Source organism: Phocoena phocoena, chromosome 21 (assembly GCF_963924675.1).
Source record: "Phocoena phocoena chromosome 21, mPhoPho1.1, whole genome shotgun sequence".
NCBI classification, from domain to species: domain Eukaryota; kingdom Metazoa; phylum Chordata; class Mammalia; order Artiodactyla; family Phocoenidae; genus Phocoena; species Phocoena phocoena.
The window spans coordinates 5706501-5732138 of NC_089239.1; the positions used below are offsets into that span (position 1 = coordinate 5706501).

General features: G+C 33.7%; 1 protein-coding gene across 1 annotated transcript in view; it reads left to right on the forward strand.

The window, feature by feature from the left end:
* Window positions 1–25638, forward strand: part of LOC136141858 (disintegrin and metalloproteinase domain-containing protein 2-like) — a 96219-nt gene that overhangs the window by 49382 nt on the left and 21199 nt on the right. The window contains exons 10-16 of the mRNA XM_065900021.1: window positions 4644–4715; window positions 5137–5303; window positions 6335–6416; window positions 15906–16042; window positions 18673–18853; window positions 22492–22590; window positions 22704–22899. Of these exons, the coding sequence (XP_065756093.1) occupies window positions 4644–4715; window positions 5137–5303; window positions 6335–6416; window positions 15906–16042; window positions 18673–18853; window positions 22492–22590; window positions 22704–22899 (934 nt within the window). The remainder of the gene's footprint in view (window positions 1–4643; window positions 4716–5136; window positions 5304–6334; window positions 6417–15905; window positions 16043–18672; window positions 18854–22491; window positions 22591–22703; window positions 22900–25638) is intronic.

The window sequence follows — 25638 nt, forward strand, 5'->3', positions numbered from 1 at the left end:
TTTTGAAAGTATGTCCAGTTTCCACAAAATCTACAAACAATAAATGCTAGAGAGGGTGTGGAGAAAAGAGAACCCTTTTACACTGTTGGTGGGAATGTAACTTGATATAACCACTATGGAAAAAAAAAATAGAACTACCATATAACCCAGCAATCCCACTACTGGGCATATACCCTGAGAAAACCATAATTCAAAAAGAGACATGTACCACAATGTTCACTGCAGCTCTATTTACAATAGCCAGGACATGGAAGCAACCTAAATGTCCATCGACAGATGAATGGATAAAGATGTGGCACATGTATATAATGGAATATTACTCAGCCATAAAAGAAACGAAATTGAGTTATTTGTAGTGAGGTGGATGGACCTAGAGTCTGTCATACAGAGTGAAGAGGAAAACAAATATCGTATGCTAACACATATATATGGAATCTAAAAAAAAAAAGGTTCTGATGAACATAGGGACAGGACAGGAATAAAGACGCAGATGTAGAGAGTGAAATTGAGGACACAGGGGGTGGGGAGGGGAAGCTGGGACAAAGTGAAAGAGTAGTATTGACATAAATACACTACCAAATGTAAAATAGACAGCTAGTGGGAAGCAGCTGCATAGCACAGGGAGATCAGCTCAGTACTTTGTGACCACCTAGAGGCATGGGACAGGGAGGGTGGGAGGGAGATGCACGAGGGAGGGGATATGGGGCTATATGTATACGTATAGCTGATTCACTTTGTTATACAGCAGAAACTAACACAGCATTGTAAAACAATTATACTCCAATAAAGATGTAAAAAGGAAAAAAAGAATCATGTGGGTTTTGGTCATTATGTTCCTTGTTCTATAATGTTTTGAAATACATCTGTTGGTTTTTAGACATTAAGCCAAGCTTGTATTTCTGAGATAAATCCCGCTTGGTCGTGGTGTCTAATTCTTTTTATGTGTTGCATAAATTGGTTAGTTTTCTGATTAGGATTTTTACAATAATATTCATGAGGAATGTAGTTTGTTTTGGACTTTTATTTTCTTGTTATGTCTTTCCTGGTTTTTGTATCAGGGTAATACTGACCTTATTGAATGAATAGAAATGGGTTCCCTCCGATTTTATAGGAGAATTTGTAACGAATTGGTGTTAATGCTTCTCTAAATGTTTGATTGGATTCACCAATAAAGCCTTCTAGACCTAGGTTTTTCTTTGTGGGAATTTTTTAAATGCATATTTAATCTTTTTGCTTGTTACATATTCTGTTTCTTCTTGAGTCAGTTTCAGTATCTGTTTATTATAAGAAATCATTCATTTCATCTAAGTTATCTAAATTGTTGCCACATTATTTTTCATAGTGTTCATTTACAAGGCTAGTTATTTCTCTGTGGTTAGTGACTGTAACCTTTCTTTTATCCTGAATTAATAATTTTTGTTTTGTTAATATGTTGTTTTTTATATTCATATTTCAATCATTTTGCTCTGATTTTTATTAATTTCTTCCATTTCCTTCCTTTGAGTTCTTTGCTTTTCTTTCACTAATTTCCTAAGTGGAAATTAGTTATTTGAGATGGTGCTTCTTTTTTTTAATATAGCTATTTCCTACAAGTTGCCTTCTGAGCACTGCTTTAGCTGAATACCATAAATTTTACTATGTTGTATTAGTATTTTCTAATCTCCCTGTGATTTCTTCTTTGATTATTGGTTATTTATAATCTATTGTTTAATTTCCACATACTTTGAATTTCTCAAATTTCTTTCTGTTGTTGATTTTTTATTTATTTTTTGTGGTCAGAGAGCCATATTGTATTTTTTAATTGTATGAACTCAGTTGAAGCTTATCCTATAACCTAGTATATAGTCTATTCCTAGATCATGTTCCATGAGCACTTGAGAAGCACATGTTGTGACATTTTGGGGTGGAATATTCTATAAATATCTGTTGGTTTAGGGTTTAGTTTTAGTCTCCTATATCTGTGTTGAGTTTTTGACCAGTTATTCTACTACTGAAATTGTGTACTTAAATCTCCAAACATTATTGTTGAATTTTCTATTTCTCCCTTCACTTGTGCATTTTGTATTTTGTGTAATTTTTAGGCTCAGTTCTTAGATGCATATAATGTTTATAGTTTTATGTCTTCCTGATAGACATCCCAGTCCTTGAAAATGTACTATGTCTTCTGTAACAATTTTTTTTCTTTTGGCCATGCCGCACGGCATGCGGGATCTTAGTTCCCCGACCAGGGATCAAACTGTGCTCCCTGCAGTGGAAGTATGGAGTTTTAACCACTGGACCACCAGGGACATTCCTTCTGTAACAATTTATATTTAATTGTTTTTTTTCCTTAATCAAGTCTGTCAGTCTCTGATGTTTGCTTGGATTATTTAATATACTCATTAATTTTTTTTGGTGGGCAGTCTTTCAAATCAACTGAATAGCTAATTCATTTTTTAAGCATACCATTGTATTTATATACCATAATTTATTCATTTATTCTATTATTGTTGAGTATTCACTTAGTTTCCAGTTTTTTAAATGTTGCTTTGTCACTATAAATAATGCTACCTGAAGTATCCTTAGTTATGAGTTCTTATATCTTGGGAATTTAATCTCTGTGAAAGTAGGTCACCAGGAGTATGGATGATGGGTCAAAGGATATGTATGTAGTTTAATTTTAATAGGTATTGTTAATTGCTTTGTAAAAAGGCTGTAACTTTTCACATCTCCAAGGTAAAACTGAAAGTAGTATTTTCCTCTCATACCTGCCAACGATTAGTTTTATATTTCTCTTTAATTTTTGTCAGCCAATGGGTATAAAGTTATATCTCATTGTAATTTTAACTTCCATTCCTTAACTGAGAATTAATTTGAACATCATTTAATGTTTACTGGCCACTAGTATTTTCTTTTCACTGAACTGACAACTTAATCCTTTTGCTCATTTCATTAATGGTTGTTTGCCTTCTTGTCAACTTGTAAGAAAACTTTGAATATTAAAAATATTCATGCTTTGTTCATTATCTACCCAATGTGAAGGAGCATATCACCTGTTTTCTTCTAGGTGTTTTATGGTTTCAGGTCTTGCATTCAAGTCTTTAATACATTTTGAATTATTTTTTTGTGTATGGTGTAAGATAGTAGTCCAGTTTCATTCTTTTGCATGTGTTGTACAGTTTTCCCTACATTATTTATTAAAGAGACCGTCCTTTCCCCATTTGTTGTAAACTAATTAACCCACGATAATGTGTTGGGTTTTTTCCTGAACTCTCTATCCTGTTCCATTGATTTATGTGTCTGTTTTAATGACAATACCACCCACAGTGCTTTGTATCAGTAATATAGTTTGAAATCAGGGAACATGATGTCTCCAGCTTTGTTCTTTCTCACATTTGCTTTGGCTAGTCAGGGTCGTTGTACTTCTGTACAAATTTTAGGTCTGTTTGTTCTATTTCTGTGAAAAATGCCATTGACATTTTGATAAGGATTGCATTGAATCTGTATATTGCTTTGGGTAGTGTGAACATTTTAACAATATTAACTATTCTAATTTATGAGCTTGGAATAACTTTCCACTCATTTGTGCCTTCTTCAGTTGCTTTCATCAATGTCTTTTAGTTTTCAGTGTAAAGACCTTATCTCCTTGGTTAAATTTTTCCTAGGTACTTTATTCTTTTAATGCAATTGTAAGTGGGATTGTTTTCTTAATTTATCTTTCTGATAGCCTGTTATTATTATAAAGAAATATAACAGATTTTTGCATATTGGCTTTTTATCCTGTAACTTTGGTGAATTTTTCTTAGTTCCAACAGTTTTTTGGTGGAGACTTTCAGGTTTTCTATATATGTCAGCTGCAAATAGTGACAGTTTTACTTCTTTTTTCCCAATTTGAATACTTTTATTTCTTTTTCTTCCTTAATCTCTCTGGCCAGGACTTCCAATACTATGCTAGATAAGAGTGGCAATAGTAGGTCTCCTTCCCCTGTTCTTGGTCTTAGAGGGAAAGTTTTTAGCTTTACACTGTTGAGCACGATGTTGGCCGTGGCCTCTATTATATGCTGAGACACATTTCCTCTGTATTCACTTTGTTGAGAGTTTTTATCCTGAAAGGAGGTTGAATTTTGTCAAATGCTTTTTCTGTATCCATTGAGATGATCATATGATTTTTTTATTCTTTGTTTTGTTAATGTGATGTGCATCACATTGACAGATTCACAGAAATAGAACCATTCTTGCATCCCTGGAATAAATCCCACTTGATCATGATGTATGGTCCTTTTAGTGTGCTGTTGAATTTGCATTGCCAATATTCTCTTGAGGATTTTCCCGCCTATATTCATCAGGAATATTGGCCTGTAATTTTCTTTTCTTGGGGTGTTTTTGTCTGGTTTCGATATTAGGATAATGCTGGCCTTGTAAAATGTGTTTGGAAGGCTTTCTTCTTCTCTTATTTTTGCAAGAGTTTGTAGTGCCTTTTTGTATTTTTTTAATATTTAAAATTTTCCACACATTATGTCTATAATAATAAATAATATTTAAAAACTAATAAATTGGTAATTTAAATAATTTCTTAACTCATACTTCTAAATTTTAAACATAATAACCATCATTAAATATTAAGCAATATATATTTAGATCTAAAATGCAATTATCTTTTTCAGTATAATCATATGGGTTCTGATACAACTGTTGTCACTCAAAAAATTTTCCAGTTGATTGGATTGACCAATGCTGTAAGTGTTTGCTTTTGCATTTGTTTGTGTTACTTAAACAATTTTCAGACTTTTTTTATGACCCTGCCTGAATACACATATTGTGTGAAAGAGGGCAAATATATAATCATCTTAAGTTTCAGTTTTCTAACTGTTTAATTGGAGTAATAATAATTGTAAATACCTAATTAGGGTTTTGTAAGGCTTAAATTAAACACTTGACATTGGGCTGGCTTAAGCACAAGCATATCAAAATGTTACTTATTACTTGTTTTATTAGTGATATTTATTACTTGCTAATAGAATTTATAAGATCCAATCCGGATTTACAGTTTAGGTTTATAATATTTATATCGGTATAGCGTTTATTTTTGCAGATAAATTCCCAAATCTATTTAAACCATGTACTTTGAACATATTTTCTTTATGTCTTCAATTTTAGATTTTTGATTCATTTAATATTACAATAATTCTATCTTCATTAGAGCTTTGGATAGATGAAAATAAAATTCAGGTAACTGGAGATGCCAATGAATTATTACGCAGATTTTTTAAATGGAAACAATCTTATCTTGTTTTGCGTCCACATGATGTGGCATTTTTACTTGTGTAAGTATATCTTGGCATTACTAAATCTTATACATTAGAAAGCATATGTAATTTGACCTGATTTCTGACAGTTGACAGGTTCTTAGGGAAAAAAATCTTATGTCATTTTTTTATGTACAACATCCTGTGAATATTATTTTTCACAACACAGGTTTTATAGCAGAATTACTAATATAATTACTCTGTTTATTGACATAGCTAAAACTCACTTCAATCTTATTACCACGTTTTCTTACCTTGAGTATATAAACATATCATTAAATGTGCCTAACTATACATAAAATATTAACAATATCTGTCTGAAAAAATATACCTGAATTCTATGAATATAGTAATATGGCCTTCTTTTAATGTTTTATTTCCATAAAATCAAAACAAAATAGTGATGAAATGGAAACATTATTGTACATTTCAATATCTCTGACATACTATATTCACAGTGAGCTACACTTTAAAAAATATAAGCCTCCCTTTCTATTTAATAATCTCGTTTTTCTCTTATCAATATTCAGAACTTATATGTATTATATATTATCATATTATGTAAAAATCATGTATATAATTATAAAATTATAATCTTTTAAGTTTTTTTTGTCCCACAAATATGCATGCCTTTGCATGGCTAGGGCAGGCTAATTCTATCTGATTAAGGGGAGACTTCAATACATAAGCTTACTCTGCCCATTTGTCAACTTCATTGGCTTAGCTTTCTACTTTTAAGAAATTTTATTTATTTTTATTATTTTTATGTTATAGAAATCAGTATAATGTTTTTAATTACATAAAAATATCTTCATTATTCTCTAAAAATCCGTATGATAATACACTTTTTATTATTTGTTTTTTAAATCTATTTGCAAAATAAGCAGACACGTTTAGTCCCTTTCTATGCTTTGTTATCCTAGTGTTAAAGTGGAAATATCTATGAATTTGTTATATAAGTATGCAAAACAAAAAGTATTAGGTAAATTTAATATTAATTGTTCTTAATTTTACAAAATTTTATGATTTGCTTCTTTTTTAAACTTAAGTTACAGAGAAAAGCCAAATTATGTTGGTGCAACCTTTCAAGGGAGGCTGTGTGATAAATACTATGGAGGAGGTGTTGCTCTGGTATGGTACGGTTTAAGTGACTTGGCTAAGATGTTTAAGTACGATGCTATTTAGAGTAATATACAATTAACTATTTCTGTATTTTATTATGGCTAAGTATATTAAAATTTGCATAATGATTCTAGGGATCTTTGTTCCTGCTGCTGACAGAAATGTGTGAACTATAAGAAGTTTAACTTAACACATATAACACATTTAACACATTTAACTTAATACATATAAAATTTTTACAATTTTTTTCTTGTGAGTTCAAATTATCCTCTTTTAGAAAGTTAGGGTAGTGATCTATTTTATAGTCTTATAAGATGCTCATAAATTTTTAATATACTCAATATTTAATAACTAATTTTAATTTCAAGCTTAGATTTTGAGCATTTTCTTCATTATGTAGCTGATTCAATTATGAAGCAAGTTAAAATAAAACTTTTGAAACTGTTTATCAATTGCCGCAAAATGCTTCCTGGGACATAGGTGAAGAAAAACAGAATCAAATGCAATAATTGGCATTTCTATCTTAGTAGAAAATCTTGGTGTGCTTAAAATTGGTATGTTTTTGCTCCTATTTCACAACGCTTTGGTTATTCTGAAGTATAAAACTTGCCTTTTTAAATTTTTTGTGTGTTTGTACAAAATAATCTGGAGATTGAGGAAGGCTATGCATAATACTCTTGTTTAAGTGCACAAGTTAAGTGAAGATATAAGAAAATGAGTCAATTAAATGGTGACAAATTTCATCTTTAAAACTCATAATTCATGAAAATATGGCTTATCTTTTATGGGAAAATCATTACCTAGTCTCAAAAGCTAGAATTTGGCTGATTTACCTAGTCATATGCAGCACTGAGAAATCTAAAGACATTCACATGGAGCAGGCTTAGCTACCAAGTGGAAGGAAATCTCCTTGTTTACTGAAAAAGAGGGCAGTGGTCTCTGTACTGAAAGGAGCAATCAGAGAAGAACTCTTCCCGTATTCTTCTTTCTTATTCTCCACACTTCACTGGGGTAATCATTGCCGAACCTTTCGCTGGAAAAATGAGCAGTAGCTGATGTTCACAGGAATGTGATGTTGAAAACAACAGGTGAAGCTCTGTCCTCTGATATTTAAACATCCACCACCCTCCCTACCTAGTCACCCAGAGCTGTGGAATAAAATCTAGGAAACACATTCCTCTGAAGCTGCTTCTTCCTAAAACTTATGGGTGAAACCACAACCCAAGTAGTTTTGGGGTGAGTAGAAGCAAGTAAATATAATCAGGAGGAGACTTTTGTTGTCTGCAGCTGTTTCCCCTTGGGTCAGCCACTTATCTGTCCTGACGCAAGTTCACTCACAAGGACAGACACAAATTAGTTCTTGGCATCACGAGTTTTATACATTACATACTACCAGACACATTATCTGTTGACCTCAGTTCATGGACTATACAGATCATGGGTGTTAAACTTCCTCAGAAAAAACACACTACACAACATTGACCACTTGAAGCAGAACTATGAGTAGTTGTAGGCCAGGAATGTCAAACAAAACAAAGTGTACAATATCATAGAAAAGGACTAGTTAGAAACGTTAGAGATGAACAATATAATAATTATAATAAATTGCATGAGGGATACAATTGATACATATGGAGATAAATTATCGAATTAGGACCTCTCTCAGAAGACATCAGAAAAGTTAAAGGAGAGATAAAATTAAGAGACATGGAAGATTAAAGTCAAAAGAACAGTTCTAAAGAAAAAATGGAGATAATTTCACGGAATGACAGTCACAGAACACTGTCTCCAGCCACTACCAGATCAACAAGGTGCCTACACCAGGAAATCCCTCCTGGAGTCGCCCCATGATCCCTGGCAGGAGGGGAGGAAAGTGGGTTGTCTGGTGAAAAGGACACATGGAAAGCCAAAAAAGAAGAGATAAAAATGCATACCAACAGTAAAATGAAAATATCAAAGGAAAATTGTTATGTTTCTAAAAAGAAATAAATCATATAACAATGAAGACGTTCAACAGTCAGAAAAGCCACACTGGATGCAGAAAGACTTTATGCTTAAAATATTGAGTTAAAAGTACTTTGAAGGCATGATTCATATCTAAAAAAAATTCATTCAAACAGAAGGGACAAGAAAAATACTCTCAGGCACATAAGTCCTCAAAAGATTTGCCAAACAAAAGACTAACATTCAGAACATATTTGTAGAAATTACTTATATTTATGAAAAGACACAAGGATTATGAAAACTAAAGAGAATAAATGTTGCTGAATTTTATCATTACCTTAAAATGAAAATACCTGGGTTGGGATGCGTGGCAAAGAAAGGTATGTCAATACTAAACCAGAACTCATATTCTATAATAGTGTAGAGATGGTTAAGGGAGAGATAAAAATGACATGAAAACATATTATAGAACTTGTCTTCTTAAGAAAACAGTAAAGATATTGGTATGTTTTAGAAAGAAGTAAGGGTATATGAAATGAACGTTGGTCTTAAGAACAAATAAGAAGAAAACTACACCATATAATAGTCTAATGGAAGAAATGTAAAGATGGCCAAGGAAGAAGAAACTTAAAAACAATAATGTAAAATAAAATGAATAGAAAATAATCAAAGGAAATGTTTTAAACATACCCTAATATAATGACAGTCATGTGAATGTAAATGAATTAAACTCACCAAGTAAGAGATGGAGTCTCTGATTGATTTTTAAAAAAAAATTAAGTTCAAACATTAGTTCTTTACAAAAAATACATTAATAGGGTAAAGTGAAGGTGAATATAAAATAATAAAACATACTTTGGTTAAATAAGAAGCAAGTAAACATGAGAAAACGGAATTTAGAGTAAAATACACTATAGATAGCAAACAGGTGTAAACTGTTTGTAGCTTTTTTTTTTTTTTTTGCGGTACGTGGGCCTCTCACTGTTGTGGCCTCTCCCGTTGCAGAGCACAGGCTCTGAACGCGCAGGCTCAGCAGCCATGGCTCATAGGCCTAGCCGTTCCACGGCATGTGGGATCTTCCCGGACCGGGGCACAAACCCGTGTCCCCTGCATCGGCAGGCGGACTCTCAACCACTGCGCCACAAGGGAAGCCCCTGTTTGTAGCTTTATATGTTGAAGTTTTACAAATATTTTGTTTGATTTATTCCTAGTCATACCAGTAAATTCTATACTGTTTGATGATATTAGTAAATACTATATTTTAAGTATAATTTATGAGTTTCTGTTATGTTGAAAAACAGTTGAATGTTTTGAAAAACAGTTGCATAACAGTTGTATGCAATATTTCTATATTTATTTCTAGTAGTTTTAGATTTAAGTTTTTCTGTGTCCAACTTTGTCATATGTAAATTAAAACAATTTTATTCTTTTTTTTCCAATATGTCTATCTTTTATTTTTTTTTAATGTTTTTCTCCTATTGAATTGCCTAGGATCCCAAGAACAATTCAAGTTGAACAATGTTTAACTGAATTCATAGTAGACATTTTTGTATCATTCCTGATCTCAAGGAAAAAACTCTCAATATTGTACTATTAGGTATTATGTTCATTCTGGTTTATCATAGACATTCTTTAACGTAATAAGAAAGCTCAATTCCATTTCTAATTTTCTAAACTTTAAAAAATGTATTTTATTTTTTTATCCTGTCATTATTTTTGACGGGGAATTAATTCCATTTAAAGTTATATGAATGTTTTTCTAAATGTCCCATTTAGGTAACAGAATTTTTTACTATAGCTATTGATATGTTCATATTGATTTTGTTCTTACTTTATTGAAATGTTTTCTCTTTCGTCTAGAATTCAGTTTTCTTTTACGATATTGAAGAGATGTCAGTGCATTCCTAATAAAAATCTCAGCAGGCTTTTGGGGGCAAAATTGACAAGCTTATACTAAAATCTTATAAATATAAAAAAAGAAAATAGATCAAGCAGTTTGGAAATTGAGTAAAAGTTGAAGATATAAACTTTTTATAAAAGTATGGTAGTTAACATGTTGCAGTGTAGATAAACTGACCAGGCAATATGTCAGGCAGAATATCAGGCAGAATCAGGCAGAATAGTTAAGGATATTAGTATCTAGTGAATTTTGCAGAAAATAAACCTTTACATCAGTGAGCCAATTATCCAACCTAAAATATGTGGAAAGATGGAAACAACATTGCCCTAAAACTTGTTGAACACAGGTAATAGTGAAGATAAAAGCAGAAATCAAAGAAAGACAGATGATCAGTAGGACGGAGATATTCAAAAAAGATATTAGGCCTTTAAAAAATTAAGAACAAAAATATTTCTGGCAAAACTATTTTTATAAGACAGAGTAGGAATATATTAATAAAATTACAAAAATAATGGAGAACTACAGATATAAATAACATTTAAGAGATAATAGAACAATTTATAACAAATAAATTTGAAAACTTAGACAAATAATATATTGCTAATAGAAGCCCATAATTTACTAAAAAGTTACACAAGAAGAACTAGAAATTCAGAATAACACCAAGGTATTAAAAGAATTGATATATTGTTTTAAAATCTCACAAGGGGAAAAACAATGCTTTTAGGAACACATTCTACACAATTTTGAGGGAACCAATTATTTCAATCTTATATTTGCATTTCCTAATAAGAAGATACATTAGGAGAATATGATAAAAATTGATGGGATGTGGGGTAGGCTATTTTAGCTGGGGTGATCAGAGAAAAACTTCGAGGAGAAGGTTTTTAAGAAGAGGAATGAATGATGAGACAAAGGCAGTCATTGCAAGACCTAGGAAATCAGAACCCATGAAAATGATCATTAAATTCAGGGCTTTCAGATGGAAATGAATATCAAGAACAAGATGGCTGTGAAAATATTGATTGTCGAAGTAAGCAACAGACTAATCATATACAGCCTTATGGATCTTGGTAAATCGTTTTGGATTTTATCCTCTTTGCAATGAAAAGGCACTGGAAGTTTTGAAGCCAGAGAGAAATATTTCTCTGGTTACCTTATACAGAAGTGATCGTAGAGGGGTGAGGAACCACAACAAGGAGACCATATAGGAGACAATTGCAGATGAAAGGTATTAACTGGCGTTTTATTCTTGGATATGCGAGAAGTAGCTTTTATCTGGTATATATCATGAAAGCAGAACATATAGGGCTTGCTACCTTACTGGATACCTGCCATGAATGGCATGGAAACAGTGATTATGCTCAAGATTATTCTTGAGAAGCTAGGTAGAGGAAGGCAGGGCAGCTGGCTTTGGAGGCAGAGGGGAATGTAAGGGTGGAAACAAGTTTCATTTTGAACCTGAACCTGTAAAGTTTGAGACATGCTTGTGGTGGTTAATTTTATATGTCAACTTGGAGGGGTTTGATGAGATTAATATTTAAATCAGTGAAATCTGAGTCAAGCACATTGCCCTCCATAATGTGGGTTGGCCTCATCTAATCAGTTGAAGGCTTGAATAGAACAAAAAGTCCATCCTCTTCAAGCAAGAAGAAATTCTTCAGCAGAATACCTTCAGGCTTCATCTGTGCCATCGGCTCTCCTGTGTGTCCAGGCTGCCGGCCCACTCTGCAGGTTTAGACTTGCCAGCCTTCAGAATTGTGTGAGCCAGTTCCTTATAATAAGCCTCTTCATGTATAATATTCCTTATCATATGTGTGCTATTGATTCTATTTCTCTAGAGAAGCCTGATTAATACAATGGCTAATAATTAAACATAAATATATACTTAAATATTAAAGGTAGGTACAAGATAGAGTTGATGATGATGAATAGATGATAGATACATAGATAGACAGCTTTATGTCTCCTTTCTCCAGCACCACCTTGTCTTAATAACTATAGTTTTATGGTAAATCATCGAAAATTATAGTGTAAACCCTACTACTTCTTCAGACTGATTTAGCTTTTCTAGGTTTTCTGACTTTCTCTTTTAAAATCAGCTTGTCAATTTCAACAAAAACTACTCGGACTTTGGTTTTGAATTGAATCTTTAGGTCAATTTGACATCTTAACAATACTGATTATCCATGAAATTGACAAACGTGCTTTTTATTCATATAATGTAAGCAATAAAAAGAAGTACTGTTTTACTCACCATTGATCTCAAAAACTGTATATTGGGCAAAAGAAGCCACAAACAAAAGAATCTTTACTTCGTATGCCATTTTTCTGAAGATAAAGTGTAGGAAAGATAAACCATGTTGTTAAACATCAGAATAGAAGTTACATTTTGTGGAGAGATAATTCCTGAAAACTTGCTGGAGAGAATTTCCTGAGTGATAAAAATATTTTGTATCTTATTCACTGTAGTGGCTGTGTAGGTATGTGTCACATGCACCCATACATGCACTGCACAAATATGTGTGTATATATGTATGCACAAATAATATGTATAAATAAATTATGAATGTGTATATAGATATTGTATATATACATATATGTATGTGTATGTATATTTATATAAAACTGAATCCAGGCACTTAATTGTACACTTGACTTAAGATAAAATTATTTAAAAAGCATGAAACCATTATACAGAATAAAATGTTATTAGTAATTTCAGAGGGGCAGTAATCAAAAGAGATTTTTTAAAGTTTTAATTTCAGCTATTAAAAATTATTGTTTTCTCTTTATAAGTTTCAAACTCATGTATAATGCTACAGATATTTTAACCCTAAGAATAAGAAAAAGAACAGACTATGTCATCAAAGGAAAATTAATGTATCAATATTAACATAAAACACCAAAATGTTTTTCAAGTAAAATAAATATGAATTTTAAGTGATTCATTATTTAGGATGAAACATGCTTTGACTATCATTATATGAATAAACCTGAACTCATATGTACCTAGCTAAATAACTCTAAAATAAATAAAGCAATAATTAATCTCTCAGAACAAAATTTAGAAAATTTAAACACTATGGATAAGCTTTGTCTGAAAGGCCTATGTAGAATCTTGATTCCTAAATTAGAGACTACAAAACATACATGGCAGACACATTTATAGAAAATGACCACATGGTACACAATAAAGGAAGTCTCAATACTTACTTGTCAGGAAATTTCTCAGCCTAGTGATTGGCACATAAGAAGCCATAACAAACACCAGGCGCTGTTCTTGTTATTTGACAACTGTTGTCCTAAGCAGGCATTATTCACCAAAAGAAACTAGTCTGCTTAGTTGTAAACTTTTTCTAAAAATATTTTCAAAAATCCAATGCTAAATATAATTTTACGTTTTCCCTTACGTTATTTTCATAACAGAAGTAGTCATAACCATAACTTTTAGCAAATTCTCGTACTCCAGTCCATACATTTTTCAAGGTTTTCATACTAGTCTGTTATGGACTAAGTTGTGTCCCCCTAAAATTCATATACTGAAGCCCTAACCCCCAGTGTGGCTGTATTTGGAGAAGGGGCTTTTAAGGGAGTCATTAAGGTTAAAGCAGGTCATAAGCCTGGGCCCCTAATCCAATAGGACTGGTGTCTTTGTGGGAAGAGGAGGAGCCAGCACACAAGGAAGGAGGGCCACTGAGGACTCAGGGCAAAGGCAGCCCTCCAGAAGCCTGGGAGACACACCTCACCAGAAACTGACCCTGCTGGCACCTTGAGCAACGTTCTCTGTGATATTGTTTGAGGGCAGCCCAAGCTGACTAATAGAAGTAAGAGTGTCAGAAGGGGAGTGTAAAGAAATTCCATCTCAAATACAAAACCATGTCTTTGATCCTTTGATACAAGGAAAGGAGAGACCAGAACATATGCACTAATCAGAAGATAAAGAATAAAAAAGCAGTTGCATATTGGGATTTTATACAAATAACATGAAATTTTTTGGATGTTGTTATTTCCCTCTTACTGCGCTATGAGTGATAATAAGGAACATGAGAGATGGAGAAAAAGAAGCAATTGTAGGGCTTCCCTGCTGGCGTAGTGGTTGAGAGTCCGGCTGCCGATGGAGGGGACACGGGTTCGTGCCCCAGTCCGGGAAGATCCCACATGCCGCGGATCGGCTGGGCCCGTGAGCCATGGCCACTGAGCCTGCGTGTCCAGAGCCTGTGCTCCGCAACGGGAGAGGCCACAGCAGTGAGAGGCCCGCATACCGCAAAAAAAAAAAAAAAAAGCAATTGTAAAGATATATTGATTGAATGATTGCCAGGCCTTTCCTACAATATCCTGAAGACAAGAAAAGCTGAATAACTACACTGATAATACTCTCTTATTTATTATATTATTATTTATAATATCCTATTATTTAAATGTTCGAAATTTATCAGAATCCGTCATTTTCTTCCCCATGAAATCAAGCATTCCTCCTCCTCTTCATCTACCTCCCCTTGCCCCCCTCCCCCTCCTCCTTCTCTTCTTTTTGTTCTTCTCCCTCTCTCTCTGAAAATGGATGGTACATTCACCTGTGTTATTTTGATAAAGGGACAATTTATCAATGTGTACGCAAGATGTAGGGACTTTGCATTACCTCAGGGCTAGTAATAAAGATATGTAATTGTCCCCTAGGCTTGAAGGAAAGGACAATGTCAGTTTATTAGGGTTATACATGGAAGGTAGAAACCTCTACTCAAGGGTTCAGACAGTCATAGGTACCCTGGAAGTGATGGTAATAAATACCCTGCTCTTTTCTCACCCTTTCCTCCCCATTAGACCAAATCAAGGTGAGAGCAGAGGGCAAAGGAACCCTTTGACATAATCCATTGGTATAGTCCTTCTGATCTGGAGAGTAGGGTGGAAAGTAATGGAAAGTTGATTGAGAGAGGCAAACAGAAGATACCAAAATATATCCCTAGGAACCTATCTTGAAGTATAGTCATCAATGTTATTAGATATATTTGAAGGGATATTGTGATTTGTGGATTTTTCTTAAAAATCGTATGTTTTGTATGGTCTAAGTGTGCTATAATAAGCATCTTACATTTGTTAAAAAGTGATAAAAGCATTTAGTTTTGAAACTAAGGTTTAAGCAACTGTGGAGAGTTAGCATTCTTATCATCAGTCATTATTATCATAATATAAATTAATTCAGTGAGCTAATTTATGTTGTTTTAAATGCATGAAACAGCATATAAAATATTATCTCCTATAATTAAATTATAACTGAGCACAAGCTGTTCATTTATAATTGATACTGTGTGTGTATATGTGTGTGTCTTTAAAGACTTTCTTTTATGAGTACAAACATGGTTATAGCTATTGTTATATACGATTAACAAGTTTTTGGGACAAATAGGTTCTTGGCCTGATGCCACCAAATGAACCATACATTTACATTTTTGTAAAATTTCACACTTCACTTTTCCTTATATTGACAATGGTACCTGTAACATATTAGGCCAACATGGATGGCACTTCTGTGATTAACATATCTGATGTCTCTATTCTATTTTATCATGTGACTATTTTTAATAATTACATTATACTCCAGGTAAATAAATTATCTCCTAAAATGTGAATGTATACATGTATGTTTTTTTTCCCAGCACCCCAAAACCATAAGTCTGGAATCACTTGCAGTTATTATAGCTCAATTACTGAGCCTTAGTATGGGAATAACTTATGATGACATCAACAAATGCCATTGCCCAGGAGCTGTCTGTGTAATGAACCCAGAAGCAATGTAAGATGCTTTGCTTTTATATACTTTACATATATAGTTTATATGAAAATAAGTTTGGTGTATTTTGTTTATGAAAGTCTATGCTATTAAAATAATTATTAATGGTCGAATATAAACTGTGGCCAATGACCCCAGATCAAAATATGTATTCGTGCCCCTGCTGCATATCTCAATATTTCTTGTAATCTAATGTCACACTTGCTTTCTCATGTGACCTACCTCTACATTTATCACTGTTACTTGCATGATTTTATAATTTAATACATGATTTGATAAGCCAAATATGGGCTTGTGTTCGTTATACAAGAATGATTTATTAGAGGAGGCCTTTTGCAACAGTTATCATGCCTCAAAGACCTACTGAAGTTTTTGCTATTATCCTCAGTATTTAGAATATGCTATGAGATTTTACAGAATTAGAACCAAATAGTCAGGAGATTTATGGAAACCATCATCCAGTCAGTGACTGGACCCAGTCTCTTATACTTTTTATTTATTTTATTTTTTTTAAACTGTAACCCAACAGTACATTTTATTTAATTTTATTTAACAGTACATTTAATTTCTTTTATATTATCTCTAATATTTTGCCTTTTATTCACTTTCCAATTTCTCCCCAAATCACCTTAATCAACCAAAAAACTTAGCCTACAATCTTAATGAGTGTTGAAACTTTTTCATTAATTTTTTAACATAACTTTGATTCTTGTGTAGATATGAAAAAAATAGAAATTCCACTTAAAAATATATAATTATGGCCTGTATAAAATTGGTGGAATTATTAATACACATATAGAAACCATTCATCTGTGGAAATGCTTTTTTAAGAAGCTTAGTTTGACAAATTACAGTCTTGCAAAAAATGCTTATTAATCATATCTTTAAATGCTTTGCATCATTTGAATAGCATTGCATGATTCTAAAATTTTGGACAACACAGACATTTTAGTCATCATTGAATGGCAAAAAAATGATGTGAAAATCTACTATTTAAAGGAAAATCTGAATAAAGAGGGCATATTTGAAAAGGATTCATTGCTGTCTTTAAACTGGTGGGAAACATCTTCTAGAATTATTCATCTTTAATGCCCTTTGACACTATCACATCCAGTGATTTTGCACAGGACAGAGTCCTAATAGGACATATGCCTTTCTGAGGCAGGTGTCCTCAATCTAACCTTAAAATGTGGCTTATTAAATAGAAGTACTTAAGGAGTTTAACATGTTATTTTGTTTCTGTAATCCATAGAAAATACATGGCCCACACTGATTTTTTTTTACAAAAGACTGTCATTTTTCTGAGGGCTCACAATCAGTAGTCCATGTTTTATTCAGTCTATGTATCCAGCGAGTCAGACATGCTACCTAATATGTTTCCGAATTTCAACTTTCTTTGACATTTTAATATTTTAATTAGGAACTTTGTTTCTTTAGATAAAGAAGTTGTCGTTGTGAAACTGTGCTTTTTTGGCTCATTCGAAGGTAGCAATATATCTGAGCTTTGGAAACAATGACTAAGGAAAAAAATGTTTAATAAAATACATTGAGATAGAACAGAGTATAGCTTTTTTTTTTTTTAATTTTAAGTAAAATGAAAGTAAAAGAGAATGGTAGTTTTCAAATACATCCACAAATTGTTGCTACTTCTCCCTTCAAGAGGTAGAGTTTAATTTCCCTCCTATTGAGTATGGGTTGGATTTGGTGACTTGATTTCATCAAATAGACCATGGTAGAGTTGATGGTGTGTGACTTTCAAGATTAAATAATTAAAGAGTTTGCAAATTTCTCTGTACTCTCTCTTTGATCAGGTGCCCAGGTTGAAGCTAGGTGCCATATCGTGAGGACAGTTTAGTAACTTTATATAGAGGTCCATATGGCCAGAAATTGGGGCCTCTTGCCAACAGAATGAAAGGGCAGATAAAAGCACAGCTGTAAACATTACTTCATATAACTTAAATTTATGGTTTCACTTAAGGCCAATGGTCTGCTCCTAGCTTTACAAAAGCTAACTGTAAGTATTATACAAGGAAGTTATGTATCAGAGGCTCTATTATCAAGGAAAAAATGGGAGAATAGAGAATGAGAACATCCAGCAAATATGTGCAAGGATTCAAGCTGCAAATAAATTATCCAATTGGATATAATTATGATTGATAATCTCTTCCTAATGACAACATTAATTTCATTATCAGAAAGTGTACCCCTCTATAAACAAGTTCACACAGAGTAAACATCTTGCATTGCCTAGTTCTCAATAATATTAAAGTTCTATCAATTTTTCTCCTTTTGTTTTCTGGTATTTAGATAGAAATCATCTGAGTTGTTGGCAATGTAATAATAAATCTATTATTTATGGTTAATATAATTAAAGAGTATATTCAAGCTGGATGCAACCACAAAAAACACCAAAACTGGTAGTTTGTCCAAAAATCTCTAATGTTTTTCTGGTCCTCATGCGAAAAACATTTTCCTGTAATAATCCACATGACTAGAATTTGAGTCTATTGCCTTAAAATTTAGTAATTTTATATTAGCTATATTTCTCATTAGATTATAGACTTTTCTTCTGAGGCTAGTCAATTTACGGAAGCGACAGTTACATAAAAGTCTGATGTTTGATGTATTTTTAGTCATTCCAGTGGTGTGAAGACCTTTAGTAACTGCAGTATGGAAGATTTTGTGCATTTTATTTCAAAGTCAAAGTCCCAGTGTCTTCAAAACCAGCCACGTTTAGGTTCAACATACAAAGTGGCAGTTTGCGGTAACGGAAAAGTCGAAGAAGGAGAACAATGTGACTGTGGGGATCAGGAGGTTGGTACTAATTTGGAAGATTACACACCAGAATTACATTAAAAAAATTAGTTAATTTTTATACTGTCACACTGCCATTTTACCTAATTTATCAAACTTCCTTTTCAACAAAGACCTTAAGGATGTATACTGGGATTATATTAATGAGTACACTTAAATATTGGTATATGAATTCAGCAGTTTGTAGATTATTCATACTGGTGATTTTCAAGGTCTTAACCCTATAGCTCAGCGGTCCTCAACATTTTTGGCACCAGGGATGGTTTCGTGGAAGACAATTTTTCCACGGACCGGGGCGGGGGTTGGTTCAGGTGGTAATGCGAGTGATGGGGAGTGATGGGGAGCGGCAGATGAAGCTTTGCTCGCTCACCCACCACTCACCTCTCGTTGTGTGGCCCGGTTCCTAACAGGCCATGGACCGGTACTGGTCCCCTGCTATAGGTGAGTTGACCTAGGTTTATACTTCCCCGCTTGAGCATACACTTCCTTAGTATGTCTTTTTTTTTTTTTTTTTTTTTGCGGTACGCGGGCCTCTCACCACTGTGGCCTCTCCCGTTGCGGAGCACAGGCTCCGGACGCTCAGGCTCAGCGTCCATGGCTCACGGGCCCAGCCGCTCCGCGGCATGTGGGATCTTCCTGGACCGGGGCACGAACCCGCGTCCCCTCCATCGGCAGGCGGACTCTCAACCACTGTGCCACCAGAGAAGCCCTATTTTTGCTTTTATTTCTATTACCTTCTATAATTTATGTCAGAGAATATTTTGCCTATATTCTCTTCTAGGAGTTTTATGGTGTTGTGTCTTATATTTAAGTCTTTAAGCCATTTTGAGTTTACTTTTGTGTATGGTGTGGGAGAATGGCCCAACTTCATTGATTTACATGTGGCTGTCCAGCTTTCCCAACACCACTTGCCAAAGAGACTTTCTTTTCTTCACTGTATATTCTTGACTCCTTTGTCAAAGATTAATTGACCATAGGTGTGTAGGTTTATTTCTGGGTTCTCTGTTCTTTTCCATTGATCCATATGTCTGTTTTCGTGCCAATACCACACTGTAGCTTTGTAGTATTGTCGGAAGTCTAGGAGGGTTATACCTCCTGCTTTGTTCTTTTTCCTCAGGATTGCTTTGGCAATTCTGAGCCTTTTATGGTTCCATATAAATTTTAGGATCATTTTTTCTAGTTCTGTGAAAAATGCCATGGGTAATTTGATAGAGAGGGCATTAAATCTGTAGATTGCTTTGGGCCGTATGGCCAGTTTAACAATATTAATTCTTCCAAGAGCATAGGATATCCTTCCATTTCTTTGAATTATCTTCAGTGTCCTTTATTAATATTTTATAGTTCTTAGCATATAAGTCTTTCACCTCCTTGGTCAGGTTTATTCCTAAGTTTTTTTTTTTTTTTCGGATGCTATCTTAATAGAGATTTTTTAAAATTCCCTTTCTGATATTTCATTATTAGTGTAAAGAAATGCAACCGATTTCTCTATGTTAATTTTATTTCCTGCTACCTAGCTGAATTCATTTATCAGTTCTAGTAGTTTTATGTGGAGTCTTTAGGGTTTCCAATATATAGTATCACAGCCCACTCATATCAATGGACAGATCTTCTAGACAGAAAAACAATAAGGCAACAGAGATCCTAAATGGTACAATAGAACAGTAAGACTTAATTGATACTTTCAGGACATTACATCCAAAGAAAACCAGAATACACTTTCTTTTCAAGTGCACCTGGAACATTCTCTAGGATTGACCACATCTAGGGCACAAAAGAAGCCTCAACAAATTTAAGAGCATAAAAATTATTTAAAGTATCTTTTCTGACCACTATGGCATGAAACTAGAAATCAACCACAGAAAAGGAAATGAGAAAAAAATGATTACATGGAGACTAAGCAACATGCTACTAAAAAACAATGGGTTAATGATGAAATCAAAGAGGAAGTTAAAAAATACCTTGAGGGCTTCCCTGGTGGCGCAGTGGTTGAGAGTCCGCCTGCCGATGCAGGGGACACGGGTTTGTGCCCCGGTCCGGGAAGATCCCACATGCTGCGGAGCGGCTAGGCCCGTGAGCCATGGCCGCTGAGCCTGTGCATCCGGAGCCTGTGCTCCGCAATGGGAGAGGCCACAGCAGTGAGAGGCCCACATACTGCAAAAATAAATAAATAAATAAATAAATAAATAAATAAATAAATAAATACCTTGAGACAAATGACAGTGAAAACACAAACATACAAAATCTATGGGATGCAGCAAAAGCAGTTTTTAGAAGGAAATTCAGAGCTATACAGGCCTTCCTCACAAAACAAGAAAAATCTCGAATTAACAATGTAACCTACCACCTAAAGGAATTAGAAAAAGAAGAACAAACAAAACCTAAAATCAGCAGAAGGAAGGAAATAATAAAGATCAGAGAGGAAATAAATAAAATAGAGATTTAAAAATAGAAAAAATCAATAAAATTAAGAGCTGGTTCTTTGAAAGAGTAAACAAAATTGACAAACCTCTGGCCAGGCTCACCAAGAAGAAAATTGAGAGGACCCAAATAAAATAAGAAATGAAAAAGGAGAAATAACAACTAATAGTGCAGAAATACAAAAAAATAAAAAAACAGGAGAGTTGAACTATGAACAATTATATGCAAATAAATTCAACAACCTAGAAGAAATGGACAACTTTCTAGAAACATACAGCCCACCAAATTGAATCAAGAAGAAATAGATAATTTGAACAGACCAAGCACTAGAAGTGAAATAGAATCTGTAATTTAAAAAACTCCCTACAAACAAAAGTCCAGGACCAGATGGCTTCACAGGCAAATTCTACCAAACACACAAAGAAGAACTTACACTGATCCTTCTCAAACTCTTCCAAAAGAGTGAAGAGGAGGGAACATTCCCAAAATCATGCTATGAAGCCACCATCATCCTGATACCAAAACCAGAAAAAGACACTACCAAACAAGAAAATTATAGACCAATATCTTTGATGAATATAAATGCAAAAATTCTCAACAAAATACTAGCAAACAAAATCCAACAACACATGATAGAGAGCATACACCACGACCAAGTTGGATTCATCCCAGGTTCACAAGGATGGTTCAACATACACAAATCAATTAATGTGATATACCACATCAACGAAAGAAAAGACAAAAATCATATGATCACCTCAATAGATGCAGAAAACGCATTTGATAAAATTCAATATCGATTCATGATAAAAACTCTTACCAAAGTGCGTATAGTTATCTATAGGTCTTTATTAGTTAGCTATTTTATAGATAGAAATGTGCATGTGTCAATCCCAATCTTCCAGTTTATCCCTCCCCCCGACCCCTGCAAATAAACCTATGGTTATCGATGTCTTGGCTTTGGTGGACTCTGGGACTTCAGAAAATCCTACTACGAATATAGTCAAACCAACTGATAGAAAGAACACAGGGTTTAGCACACTAGGTGACCAATAAATGTTAAATAAATGAATGAATAAGTGGTTTTATTTTTTTCTGTTTGCCGACATTTAAGTTAAGCATCAGTCTGTATATTATATAATATGTTGTCCTCATTAAAATATCTATTTAATGTAAGTAAAAGTTGGAACGTACTTCAGAGCATTTGATTTGCCTTTCAGGATTGCGCAGCTCTGCCAGACTCATGCTGTAACCAAGCCACATGTAGACTCAATGTTGGCTCAGCTTGTGCTACTGGACCGTGCTGTGATGCTTGTGCTGTAAGAGCCTTTTAAAAGTTTTGTATTACCTACATTAGTAATGTTATCACTTTTTATAATATTGAAATGTTCACGTTCTGCTGTACTCAATATCATTTACTTCACCCCACCAGTTCATAGAAAAAGGACAAGTGTGCAGGGCTTCCACTGATGAATGTGATGTCTCTGAATACTGCAATGGTACATCTGCAGCATGTCAAGAAGACCTTTATGTTCAGGATGGGCATCCATGTGCAGAGAATCAATGGATCTGTGTGAACGGAAAATGTATGAATGGGATAAAACAATGTTCGGAAATATTTGGTGAAGGTATTTATCATAATTTGATTTTCTGTATATATTTTTTTCTGGAAACTGACTAACATACATATCTTTATATATATTAGAATAGACAAAGGATATTATGAAATGAAGCTATTAATATGTCAAAAATATATGAACCTCTAGAGGTATAAAAATAGAAAAAGATAGTATCACCAGGAAAAAAAAAACTGAAACAAAACTCAATCATTCCAGTAAAAGAAAGCACTCAGAGAAATTAAGAATTGGTGTAAGTCAAGTATTTGTTTTATAATCTAAGATAAATAGAAGAAGAATAATATAATAATTAGAAAGTAAAAACTAATAAAGGGGAGAAAAACAAAAGCAATTAACATATTTGATTAACCCCAAAGAAGGCAAGAACAGAGTAAATAAAAGAACAAAGGATATGAAAATAAATAGTAATATGTATTGATATTTACATATTTAGCAATTACATTAAATATAAAACCTGTGTTAAATATTCAATTTAGGGAAAGGATGTAGCAAGAAGTGACGATGCAGCTACAAGAAAATGACTAGAAAAATCAAGGTGTATTGCATTGATGATATTTTTAAAGGCTTTAGAGTACAGTGAAACCAATGACAACTAATTTAAATCTCTGCAGGATAGAAACTTTGCCTATCTTAGGGAACAACTGACAGCCATTTATGTTCCTAGGGACATATGCAGACTCTGAAAGTTGAAGATCAAGCTTGGCTTAGCTAGAGATCTTCAAGAAAAAAGAAAGATAAACTAGAAAAGTTTTAGCAGTTGGAATTGAAGGGGAGGGGCTGTCAAAACCATAGGCTATTTTTCCATGAGGTGTCTGCATCTTTGGAACTTAAAAGCTGCTCAGAAACTTGGTCAATTTAATAGATTAAAAAAAATTTACAAGGCATTACGAATTTTCTTGTAGTCACAAGATGATCAAAGACCAAATGGTAGAGGAATTTTACCTTAAAAAAAAACTTAGTCTTCCTCCAGAACCTTTTGCTACATTTTCTTTTTTTTTTTTTTTTTTTCCTGTACATGGGCCTCTCACTGTTGTGGTCTCTCCCGTTGTGGAGCACAGGCTCCGGATGCACAGGCTCAGAGGCCATGGCTCACGGGCCCAGCCGCTCCGCGACATGTGGGATCTTCCCGGACCGGGGCATGAACCCGCGTCCCCTGCATCGGCAGGCGGACTCTCAACCACTGCGCCACCAGGGAAGCCCCCTTTTACTACATTTTGAACTGCCTGTGTTGGTAGGCCAGGAAGCTATGCTGAGACTAAAGGGCATATATTTATCCCTGGCAAACTTTCAGTGAAGAGAAGATAAATGCAAGGCTCTCAGTTGGTAGGGTACAAGGGTCACACCCAAGATAACGAGGTGAATCCAGAATAAAACTGTACATCAGCCTTGGCCCATATAATTGCCTGATTGGACTTAGGTGATCACTGCCTTGCCCAATCTGCCTGACTGTTCCAACCATCATATAGTTGGATCATATCTTATAATACATTCTGTCAATCTCTTCTTTTTGATTGAAGTGTTTAATCTATTCATGTAAGTAAGGTAATATTTCCATCTGCTATTTTGCTATGTGTTTTCAATATATCTTATACTTTACCCTCTATTCCTCAATAACCTCTTCATTTGTATTGAATAGATATTTTCTAGTGTAATAGTTTAATCTCTTTGTGGTTTCCTTTACTATATATATTTAGTTATTTCTGAGCGGTTTGCTTGGGTGTTACAATTACTATCTTAAGACATTCAATTAATATTAACTTCATATCAAAAGTAAACAAAAAGCATATATATACCCCTGTTTTCCCATCCCTTGTTCTATTTCTGTCAAACATCTTACATCTTTATGTAAGTCTAGTGAAAATGTTTTATAATAATTGTTTTTATGCAATTATCTTTTAAATTCTATAGAAGAGAGTCCAAACAATAGATATGTTTATACTATCTATTATATTTTCTTTTACTTTATTTGATAGTTTACTATATTAGCTTTCTGTTACTTCGTGTAGATCCTAGTTACCTCCTAGTGTCCTTTGATTTCAGCCTTAAGGATGCACTTTAGTAGGTCTTGCTGGAAAGGTTTGCTAAAGATGAGTTCCCCCTGACTGTGTTTATCTTGGAATGCTATCATTTCTCCCTTAATTTTCTGAGGAGAGTTTAGCCAAATATAGAATTCTTAGTCTTTTCCTTTCAAAACTCTATAGATATCAGCCTACTGTCACCTGGCCTCCTTGTCTTTAATGAAGAGTGGAATCAATTTGACCATGATCTGTGGATCTCTGAGATTATTCCATGTGGAGTTTTTAAAGAAATCTTCTTGTAAAAATATAGATATAGGTATACATTAAATTTGAAAAGCTTTCTGTCATTATTTCTTAAAATACTTCACTGCCCTTTTCTGTTTTTTCCTCAGTTTTGGAATCCCTATATGCCAATATTTCATACGCTTGATGTTGTCCCACTGGTCCATGAAACTATTTTTATCATTTGATTTTCTTTCTTTCCTCGCACTAGATAATCTCCATTGACCTATCTTCAGGTCAATAAAACCTGCCAGATTAAATCTATTGATTTTTAAATTTCTGTAGTGAAGTTTTTCATTTTAGTTAATACAGTTTTCAACTTCAGAATTTATATTTGGTTCCCTTTTTTATTTAAAAGTCTGTATTAGTATTTCCCATTTAGTTTTTAAGAGATGGTTTCCCCTAGTGACTTGAACATATTTGTAACTTG